The sequence below is a fragment of the Microcebus murinus genome, chromosome 2, assembly GCF_040939455.1.
Source record: "Microcebus murinus isolate Inina chromosome 2, M.murinus_Inina_mat1.0, whole genome shotgun sequence".
Taxonomy (NCBI): Eukaryota; Metazoa; Chordata; class Mammalia; order Primates; family Cheirogaleidae; genus Microcebus; species Microcebus murinus.
In genome coordinates this window covers 68,095,228-68,107,331 of record NC_134105.1, presented here as the reverse complement: position 1 = coordinate 68,107,331, position 12,104 = coordinate 68,095,228, and the positions used below count along the sequence as shown (strand labels likewise).

At 35.1% G+C, this 12,104-nt stretch overlaps 1 protein-coding gene across 2 annotated transcripts in view; it reads left to right on the top strand.

The window, feature by feature from the left end:
* Positions 1-2,595, top strand: part of SYDE2 (synapse defective Rho GTPase homolog 2) — a 35,544-nt gene extending 32,949 nt beyond the window's left edge. The window contains exon 7 of one of the 2 annotated variants that reach the window (XM_012747607.3): positions 343-2,595. In XM_012747607.3, coding sequence (XP_012603061.2) covers positions 343-842 — 500 coding nt within the window. In that variant the 3' untranslated portion in view covers positions 843-2,595. The remainder of the gene's footprint in view (positions 1-342) is intronic. The other variant, XM_012747609.3, reaches the window with a different exon arrangement.
* Positions 2,596-12,104: the final 9,509 nt, after the last annotated feature.

Here is a 12,104-nt window from a genome sequence, read left to right as displayed (position 1 = left end):
CTTTTTGCTGTAGCTTTTAATTTAGGAGAAGCTTCCAGCTTAGCTACTGTTTGAATTATAGCTGGATAATAATTAACGTGCACAGAACATTGGAAATTTGTTTTGGGATGTTATGATATAGCATGAATTAGCACCACTGAACATTCTACTAGCTTTTCTATCCCTAATCTCGATTATGTCTGGTGATAGAAAAAATAATTATGGAATGCTTTCTTTGGATAGTATGCATGTTTTTGTTTTAATGCATGTTTGTAGTTGATTATTAAATGGCTTATCTTTAGCTCTGTTTTTTAAGGTCAGTTGGCTTACTGTCACTAAAGCAAAGTTATTGTTCATTTTTAGTGCAACGTTTAACTGTCAAAGAATCAACAGACAATTTGTTTCCAGAGCAGAAGTCTTCTGTGAATTGTTTGAGGCGGAAGAAAGAACGACCTTACATGTTAGATTTGAGTAGTACTGATTCATCTGGAGTGCTTAGGCCAAGACAAACCAGATTAGACAGTCCACTTAGCAATCGTTATGCAGGAGACTGGAGCAGCTGTGGAGAAAACTACTTTTTAAATACAAAAGAAAATTTAAATGATGTGGATTATGATAATGTCCCTTCAGAAGATAGAGAAAATGGAGAAAATTATAGCAAAATGGATGGACCAGAAATAATGATCGAACAGCCAATTCCCACATCCAAAGAGTGCACATTTCAGACATACTTGACAATGCAGACAATTGAATCTACAGTAGATAGAAAAGTCAATCTCAAAGATCTACAAGAAAGTATTGATACTTTGATTGGAAATCTGGAACGTGAGCTCAACAAAAATAAGCTTAATATGAGTATTTGAGATTGAGGGTTTTTATTTGGTTTTTCATAATGCCTTAAAGTTTCAAATCTGTCTTTCTCACTTTCTTTTCTTATACCTCCAACAGTGATGTTTTTATTTTTTTACTCTTGAAAATTTCAGTTAATTTCTAATAGTCTGTGATTTAATTAAAAATACTATTCACTAATACAATTTTGACTTATTAGAAAACTTTTCTGGGGGTAAAGATAACTTGGACTTCTTGGGATATTTTAATAAATCTTGCCAACTCTATGGAAATAACTTTCATATGCATTTAGAAGGTTCAGATAAGTTATTAGCCCCCCAAGGTTTTGGTACTTCATAGGAACTGCTCTGCTGAGACAGATGTTTCTTTAGAGAAATGTCACCACTCAGTCTGATTTGCAGTATGAGTCCTGGTACAATGCAACATCATTTGGTCACACTTCATTTGTAATGTAAATGCTGCTATAAGAAAACCATTTTATAAATAAAAGTAAAATTATACTAATATTAATGTATTCTGTATTAACATTCAGTAATTATTTAAGCTTAAAGAAATTAAATATTTTTATAATACTGAAATTGTATATATTTATAAATGCATATATATGTAAGTATTAGAATCGAGGGAGTGGTGGCCTTTAGAATCACATGTATTTTTAAAGCATATATGTCATGAGGCCAAAATTATTAGCTTACAAATATCTTTTTCAGGAAAAGGACATGTAAGTTACAGGAGTTACATAAAAACACTTGAACAAAAACACTCTAGAAGCATCTGAATAGAAATAATTGACTTTCTTTTTTGATTCACAGAAAGTCACAATATCCCTTGTGAAAAGTCATCTTTGAAATCTTCTAACTCCTTGAGTGATTAAGTGCCCTGATTTCTGCATTGGTGACTTAGATTAAAAAAATCCTTACCTATTTTACGCATTTTTGTATTCTGCTTTAAGTATTTATTTGTAGCAGTACATTTATAACACTGACTTTATAATTACACTGATTTGTTTCTAAGGAAATTATCTTGCCAGCATATTACATGTTATTTTTAAAAATTAACTTATTTTAGCTAAGTATATCTAAAAGGTAGTCATTATGGCAATCATAGCAGTGTTTGAAAATGTAAATTTAGAAGCTTTTTTATTAAATCAAGATGTATTTTTTTAACTTTTATACCTAAAGAATATATAATTTTAAAATTATAAATAAAATTTAAATTACCAACTTTTAAGATATAGCAGCCATTAAAAAAACTGAATTCCTGATGTTTTTTCCCTAAATATTATTTAATCATTTCTATGCAATATACATTGGTAAACAGGAAACCTTTGTTATTTAATTTGAAAATCCATTGTTAAAAAAATAGATAACTATTTTTATATGAAATTTTCTTTTTTTCAGCTTTGTGTAACAATTCAGAAGAATACCAAAAGAACATGTGTATTGAGTAAACAACCAAAAAAAGTACTTTTAAATGTTTTGTAGGAAGACTGCCATAGTTTTCTTCCTTTTATTTGCTATTTATGTATATTGTATGAATTGAATAAGTTCCAGAAATGTAAAACTTTTATTAAAATATTATAACCATGGAGTCATGCTGTTAATTATCATAATGATTTTAAGGATCACTTATTTCAATATTCTTTTTAAACAAAGGTGTTAAAGTATTGGACCATCATGTATTATATATAAATATATGTAATAACGTTTATTTGTCTAGAATTTAATTCTCCAGGGTCTGAAATACTTAAGGGCCATGCTTATATTACTATATTATTATATTATTTTGGATGGGAATAGTTTTAAAGTTAATCTCTGCCATCTTAATTAGAGAATTCTAAACATTGTCTAATCCCTGAGTCATAACTATAAACCTCTCTTGTTGACTGTTGTTCTAGAAGTGTTGAATAAGTTTAAATGACTTTATTTTAAATCGCCTTTTATTTCAAATATTTTTTGAGTTTTTATATCTGCCTGTTTTTGTTTTTTTTTTTTTTTGAGACAGAGTCTCACTCTTTTGCCTGGGCTAGATAGATTGCCATGGCATCGCCTAGCTCATGGCAACCTCAAACTCCTGGGCTCAAGCGATCCTCCTGCCTCAGCCTCCTGAGTGGCTGGGACTACAGGCATGCGCCACCATGCCCAGTTAATTTTTTCCATATATTTTTAGTTGGCCAGCTAATTTCTTTCTATTTTTTTAGTAGAGATGGGGTCTGGCTCTTGTTCAGGTTGGTCTCGAACTCCTGAGCTCAAATGATCCACCCACCTCGGCCTCTCAAAGCCCTAGGATTGTAGGCGTGAGCCACCACGCCCGGCCTATATCTGCTTTTTATAATTTCCTGAGATCTTTCTACACTGTCAGCTGTCATTCCTTTATGAGCCTGCCAGCTCTCATGTCTTTTAGAATTAAAAACAATTTTAATTTTCTAGCAGGTACCTGAATAAAAATTTTATTTAAACAATTCAAATGGATAGAAAATAAAAAGTATTTTTCCCTGCCATCCACATCAGTTTCACTTCTCAGAGGTAACAGCATGTTTATTGCTGTTGTTTCTTAATTTATCATTTAAGAAGAATCTGTTGATTGTTATAAATGATATGCAATTTATCTCACTCCATTCCTTTTTACCATTTTTGTTATATTTTTAGTTCTTCATTTGTTTTCCTTCATAACTTAATTAATAATCTTTATTTTTCTGATCCATTGATTTTTAAACAGTCTCCCTTGACTCCCTACCATTGAGGAAATGACCAACACTGTACTTCCCCTCCCACTCATTATTGCCCTTACCTCCTAAGTTCTGTATACTTCTAGTTTATATAATCAATGTTCATAGATATATATTACTTTGGGGAACTATATTTATGTTTTCCGTTTATATAGTATATTGATTGTAAAATTACAAATCAATAACTAGCAGTCATACTAGATTATACGAAAGTATTCACAGATAAACAAGGTGATTTGTTTCTTTCTACATATCTAATCTTATATACTTATATCTGTGCTGATTTAAGTAGACTGTTCCAAGCAGAAGTCAAATGGATTCTTTTTTCTCATAACCATCAACTTCTCCAAATCATACCATGTGTCACTTGCTTCGTAATTAGGTCATGGGTTTTACAGATTATTATTTTTCTTGGAGTATGTAATTGCTTTTTTTCTTGACAGAAGAAAAATGCTTCCTTTACTGTCTCTCCTTTTAATCATACTATTGAATTACCAAATTTGTTCAGAGTGCTTTTAGCTCCCATCCTGGGATTCCTGAAGTATATTCTTGATTTTATTTATTTTTCTTCTTATATCTTCTTCAATATAACCCTCACATCATTTTATGCTTCCTAATCAACTTTATCAAATTTGGACAATGTAATTTTTAGCTATCATCCTGAGATGTACTTTCTTTGTACTCCTATGTTAGTTCTTTTTTTGGATCCCAGTCTTTCTTGAATTTGTTTTTCTGTTTGCTGAAGTATATAAATAAGATGCCTTTTTATCCCCAGGAACAGTACCTGGGAGATAAACTCTAAGTCCCTGCATATTTGACAAGACCTTTAGTTTTTCCTCACACTTTATTTTTATTGGCTCTGCAACTTGATGTTTAAATCCATTTTTCTTTAGAACTTTGAATGCATTTCACTATTATTTTCAAGCATCCAGTTTTGCAGTAATTTAGGCTAGAAAGAGGATAGTTCAGACCAGGATAGAAAAAAATAGAGATGGTGAGAAATGGTTGGATTCTGGATATACTTTGAAGTAGGAGCTAAAACAATCTACCAGTGGACTAGGAAAGGAGTAGGGCCTGAGCAGGTAGCTGAAGGATGGAGTTGCCATCAAGCAAGAATGAAATGATTCCATATTTTTTGAGTTCCTTGTATTGGATGTGGGTATTATTAATATAGTAGTTATTAAAATGCCCGGTAACAGGCTGTTAACTATTAGTATTAATGCTTCTGTACCTGGTGGTGATGCTCATAGAATCACTGCTAGAATAAGAAAGCAAGAAGAATTCATATATATCTAAGAAAAATCCCACATAATAGCTGTCTTTGGAAAATTTCAGGTTGTGTGGCTTAGTATCTCGGACCCTAAAGAGAAAGGGTTGAATACTGATATGGTTCCTGAAAGGAATTTAGTTTCCAGACCACAGATTGACTTTGACAGTTAGGATTTGATAAATTAAAAACCAATTTTTAGGTACTGGTTATGAAAACATTATGTTTAATAATCACAAGTCCTAATTTGAGTTTTACTGACCTGAGGACTTTGGTACAAAGAGAAATGCTCTTTGCTCTTTTCCCTGACCAGTTTTCATTTCAAATTCAATAAGGCTCATATCTGATAAACATCGAAGTTCCACAGGTCAGAGTTTTGGTTGTATTCTGCCTCAGCCAAAAACTAGCTAACCCCAGCAGACATTGAATTTACTGAAAAAATAATGTATCAGAGGGAAGGCTATTTGGGGGTGCTGAAAATCTTATCTCTTGATCTAAGTGGTGGTTTCACAGGTATTTACATCAAGTTTCATACTTAAGATTTGTGCTCTTTCTATAAATCATGCCTACATTTTTTAAAGTAAATTTTTAAAAAAATGGGCAAGCTGGAGAAATAGACTTGGAAAATTAGCAGAAACTAAGAGAGGCTAGGTTGTCAGAATGACAACGATCAAGGCCATGCCTGGTTATGGTGCTGCTGTTGCTGCCCCTGCCACTAAACAGCCCAAGTACACCACTGGAATTAATTGTAAGACGTCCCTCCTCTGCATCATTGCTGATTCACACAGTTCCTGACAAAAGCATCAGATTGCACCGTAGCTTCCAGGAGTTAGAGAGAAATTGGCTTGCATCCTTTCCCCAAAACTTATAAATTCTTTGACTACAAGGAAGAGAATTTGGAAGCTGAGCAGGCAAAACAGTGACAAATGTACAAATACCTAATCTTCATCAGAATGCTGTTGCCCCCAAATTGGAGTCTTTCTTACCCTCCCCAACATGTCCTAGCCATCAGTAGGTCTGAGTGTTATATGTCCTGAAACTGTGATAAACTTAAGTTTATCACTGCTAACACCCTACTCCAAGCCACCATCATCCCTTAATCTCTTCGTATTTCACCTCTGCTATCACACTTTTCTCTCCACATCCACAATCCAGTCTATTCACAGAAGCTAGTCATAAAAAGATAAACCACCTCATTTCCTAGACCTTCTCCCTTGTTCCTTGTGCTCTTGCAACTGTGACCGCATTCCTGTCTGAGGATCTTTGCACTTGCCATTCCCTCTGTCTGGAAAGCTCTTTAGAGCTCTAAGACCTTACTTAGGTAGTTCTTTTTTGTCATTCACTTCTTTGCTCAAATATCACTTCGAAGAGGCTGCCTCTGGAAAGCCTGCTTCAAGAATTGGGGGAATAAAGAGATGGAGATTTCTGTTTCCTGTAACAAATGCTAAATAGTTATGGTACTATTTGGTTAAACTGTAGACATTTATAACTTTGGTAAATGTTTACATTTAAACCAAATGCAAGAAGAAAAACTTTTAAAAACTATATGCACAGTGTCACTGTCATATCACCCTGGCTTATTTTCATCAGGCATTTATTACTATCTGAAATTATTTATTTGCATATTTATTTGTTTATTATCTGTGTCCACCTTTCTAGATTGTAATGTCTATGGCAGTAGGGACCTTATATATCTAGTGCATTGCCATATGCCTAGGGACTATAACATACAAGATGTTCAATTAATTGTTAATAAATTAATGACTTTAAAGGGATACTTGGAGAATGGTTGTCTTTGTCAGAAAAAGATTAAGGACTATACAATGCATTGTCTATGTAATTTCAAAAGTATATACTCCTGAGCAATAAATTTTACTGGTTAAGAAAGTAATGTTATCATTTTGTAAAAAAAATGATCTCTTTTTCTTTTGGAATTAGAGTGGTCTTGGGAAAAGAAGTTACTACAAGTTAGTGGGTTCATAAATTTGGGGTAATTTTTTGTAGTAATTTTGCTGCAGAGTACAGTATAAAAATTAAATAACATGTATAAAAGTTAAAGTTAATAAAAGTTAAATAACTTGTGTATAAATGTTAAAGTTAATAAAATTTAAGTAACATATATATAAAAAGGTACATCTCACCCTAAGAAAGGAAGGTTAAAAAATTTGTTAAAATCTTACTTCTTTACAGAAATTATAAGTAAAGTATGTCCTCTTAATTTTGGCCTGATTCACTTTAGTATGTACTTTTTCTAGAAGTGGAAAAAGCTATTTTTCATTTAATTAGAATATTTTAATGAACTTGAATGATGCCTATACATATAGCTCTTCCTTATTAAAAGAATAGCAGAGAAACCACTTTGGGGGACAGGCACTACATTTACCGTTTTTATTTTTCTCAATGTCAAGCATTTGTTGTAAGCAAATGAGAAAAATGCCTAACTATTGCTCTTGGGTTGGGTTAGCTTCACCCTTATTTGTTTGATAAGGCCACTTGACATGTTTTTAAGTCATTTCGGTTAATCTTGCTTTTATGCTTACTCAAGGTATAGATGTAGTGAAAACTTGGTGTTGCCCTGTATAATCCATATGCTTCTTTGACTGGAAATTCTACTCTTCAAAATACTCTTACATGGAGAGTTTAAAATTCCAACTTTAGAAAAGTGCAATGGATGTTAAATCAAGAAAAGGGAAAGCCCCTGGCATTCAAGATGTCTCTTGTGAAAGTGATGCGACAGCATGCCTGGAGCTCACTTTTTTTTTTTCACAGCTGCAGGTATTGAACAGTGACCCCTTGTTCTTGACCTTTGTTTGAGAAATGAAATGCAGGTCGCTGGCGTGTTTGCGCCCGTTCTTGCCTAACTTTGTTCCCCCTGTAGCCATTGTAAAACCCACTCTTTAACCTAAGAGCAAGTTTGAATCATTACGTAAGTGAAAACTGCTTGTCTAAACTGGTAGATAAGAAATGTCAAAGCAGTGCCGTCGTCTAAGGTTATGAATCTGGGTTTGATCTGTACTGTATATCAAAACTCACCTGAAAAGCCAAGCAAATATACATGAAAGAAGCCACATTTAGTGTCTTTTCCCACAGCATTTTTAAACGCTTTCAAATATAAAGTTTATAAAGTGAACACCCATGGATCTATCATCTAGATTCTATAATTGTAAATTTTTTGCTATATTTGCTTGATCACATATCCATTCTATTATCTGTCATAATTTTTTGGTGCATTTCAAAGTTGCGAGTATGAGTACACTTTTCACAGTGAGTGTCATTTTGGAAGCCAAAAATATAGACTTGGGGGCCAGGCGCAGTGGCTCACGCCTGTAATCCTAGCTCTCGGGGAGGCCGAGGCGGGCGGATTGCTCGAGGTCAGGAGTTCAAAACCAGCCTGAGCAAGAGTGAGACCCCGTCTCTACTATAAATACAAAGAAATTAATTGGCCAACTGATATATATATATATAAAATTAGCCAGGCATGGTGGCACATGCCTGTAGTCCCAGCTACTCGGGAGGCTGAGGCAGGAGGATTGCTTGAGCCAGGAGTTTGAGGTTGTTGTGAGCTAGGCTGACACCACGGCACTCACTCTAGCCTGGACAACAAAGCGAGACTCTGTCTCAAAAAAAAAAAAAAAAAATTAGACTTGGGGATGAACTTTGTGTGATTATAATTAACCTCTAAAATCTTAGGATTCATCACTGTTAGAAAGATCCAACATTCCTATTAATATCCTCTATAAAATAATGAATATTTTGAGTATCATCTGATCCTTTCCACATTACTTTTAGCTATTCTAGTCTTCCATCATTCACAGACAACCTTCACAGTTTCTACCATAGTCAAGTACCACATATGATATTATTTTTTTATTTTCTCTAAAAATCTTATTAGTTAAATATGGGTAAAACTTCATATCGGTGCCATAAATGGAAAACCAGTATCACTTGTCATAAACAAATTGAGTAGTTGTTTTTCTGTAGACTAAATGGATTCATAGCTATTAATATAATCAAGATGTGTATTCTACATACAGTTATGCATACCACACATTGGAAAATATTGAGTTATAGTCTCTGCTATGGTTTGAGTATGGTTTGTTACTCCCCACCAAATCTCATGTGAAATTTAATCCCCAGTGTGGCTGTGTTGTGAGGTGGGGCCTAGTGGGAGATATTTGGGTCATGAGGGCAGATTCCTCATCGATAGATTAATGCTCTCCCTGCTGGGAAGTGGGGTGAGTGAGTTCTCACTCTATTAGTTCTGGTAGAGCTGGTTGTTAAAAAGAGCCTAACACCTCCCACTTCTTGCTTCCTCTCTTGCCATGTGTTCTCTGCACAAACCAGCTTCCCTTCACCTTCTGCCATGAGTGGAAGCAGCCTTCGGTCCTCACCAGATGCCCAATCTTGAACTTTCCAGTTTTCAAATGTGAACCAAATAAACCTTTTTTTGTTTATAAATTACTCAGCCTCAGATAATCCTTTAAAGCAACACAAAATGGATTAAGACAGTCTCCATCCTTCCTATCACAAATATTGGGGCATAAGAAAAGTCAAAGCTGCATTGAAAGTTACACACATAGATAACATCAGGCACTTCTCTTTTTAAGGGACAAAAGCATCTTGTTCAGGTAAAACACTTAGCTAAGCCCCCTCTGGAGCTGATGATGGAGAGAGGGGAAGGATCTCCTACAGCAAGGTTAGGGAGGGTCTATTTGCAGCCTGTCTGGGGTCATGTCCCAAGAGGGGCCCATTCTTCACAAGCCCTGGAGGCCTCACACTGGGAGGAACAGAGCTGAGGCTTATCCTTGCAGCCTGAATTTCTGCTTTGAGGACTTTTCAGTGCTGTTGCCCTAACCACATTTTTTTTCCTTTCACACTTTTAACCCTCTCCTAGCAGCATAGTTTCCCTGGACTCCATCCACTATATTAACATAGGGGTGGTAGAAGGCCAACAACTATCTCCTGCTCCTAAGATTAGAGCCAGGACATAGGAGCCAGACATATGGAAATCAAAGTACCAAATTTACTACAGATAAAGGTAATATGGAGAATATGGTTTGGGTCTATGGCCAAGTATGCTTCTTCATACATGCCCTGTGATCTGATCATTCCCACACAGTCACTGACAGAGTCAGTGAAAACAGGCCTTTCTGGGACAGTGCCTGTCAGCACTATAAAAAACATATTACCCACAGGCTGGTGTGCGGTGAGAGAATGCAGAAGGCACCCAGCCAAACATGCTCAAGTCCTTTTCAATTCACCACTCAGATGAGTCATTCCTTGTGATGTGGGGAACAGTAAACGAGGGGCAGAGAGAAGCTGGAAGTGCTCCTCCCATACTCTTCCCTCTTGAGAAGTGGAGAAGTTCCCTCCCTTTTATGGAAACAGGAGAAGTACAGGATGTTATGCCCTAACAATTACCTCCTATTGTTTCCTCCTATAGTGATCAAATGTCACAATATGAACTTTGGGACCCTTCTACAAATGGAGCAGGAAGAGAAATGCTGCACTGCGTATTGGCAGCCAAAACCAATACAGAAACGTTTTCCAGTTAATCGCTAGGCAAATTGCTGCTATGGGGGTCCCCAGTTAATTTGCAAAGTGGCCAAAACTGGGCATATTCTCACCTATCTCAATACACCTTTCCCCCTGAGGACCCCGTGGGCATGTGCCCACTCTGGCTGCCCTGAGCCTTAGATATCCCAGTCAGTCTTGCCTTTTCTTTCTGTGCCCAACAGAATCTGCCTCCTCCTTCTCCATCTCCAGGGAAAACTTGCTTTCCCTACAGACTTACCTAGAAGAATACGGCCTCATCACCTGATTAAAATACTAGAGTATTAATGATGGATAGGGTTTATTTGCATTTTATTTTAAAATGAGAGCTTATTAAATCCTCTTTAAAGGCTATTCCTAAGAAAGTATCAGAGGAACTCCTTAGTGTCTCTTGGTTCTTTCTATCAACTGTGGGTTCCCTCCATGTTGCTGTTATAGTTCCATGTTGTGTTCACTTCTGAAAGACTGTTGGCTTTTGTATTACCCATCTGGACTTCCCATATCTACTTATAGCTTCAGTCATCAAAAAACAGTACTTAAGCCATTATCATCTATATCCTTAATGTATTTACATAGGGCCCAGGTCACAAAGGAGTTTTTGGGCTTTTAACAAATCGCTTAGTGGACATTTTATGAAAGTCAGAATTGCACATGTAAATTAAAATAAATACACATATGAAGTACTAATCAAAACAACTTTGAAAAAGACAAAATTGGAGGACCAAGCCTATCTGATTTTAAAATGATTTATAAAGTGACAGTAATCAAGATAATATGGTATTGGCATAAAGATAGAGAAATCAATAGAACAAAATAGTTCAGAAATAGACTCATATTTATATGGACAACAATTTTTGACAAAGGCAATTCAGTAGAGAAAGGATAGTCTTTCCAACAAATGGTTCTTCAACAACTGGAAATTCATAGCAAAACGAACTTTGATCCATATATCATACTGTATATGTAAAAATTAGCTCAAAATGGATCATAGACCTAAATGTAAAGCCTAAAAATATAAAACTTCTAGGAGAAAACCTTGGGTTATGCACAGATTTCTCAGATAGGTAACCAAAAACATGATTCATTAAAACAATTGATAAACTAAACTTTATCAAACTTAAAAACTCTGCCCTTTGGAAAATACTGTTAAGAGAATGAGAATATAAACCACAGATGGGTAGTAAAGGTTTGCATATATCTGATAAGGACGTGTATCTAGGATATATAAAGAACTCTCAAATCTCTATAATAATAAACAACCCCCCACAATGAGCAAAATATATCAACAAACACTTCATGAAAGAGGATATATAAATGGCAAATAGACACATGAAAATAAACTCAACATCACCAGCCATTAGAAAAAAGCAAATTAAAACCACAAAGAGATACCACCACACATCAATTAGAATGGCTAAATGTGGAGGAGCCGGAACGCTCATATACTGCAGGTGGGAATTGAAAACGGCACAATCACTTGGGAGAACATTTGGCAACATCTTTAAAAGTTAAATATATACACACCATAGGATCATACATTCTACTCCTAGATTTTTATCCAAAATAAGTGAAAGCAGATGTCCATTAAAAAAACATGTACAGAAATTATTGTAGCAGACTAATTTGTAATAGCACCACACTGGAAACAGCTCAAATGCTCACTAAACAAATTGTGATATATCCATGCAATGGCACACTACTCAGCAATAAAAAGTATTGATTGATACT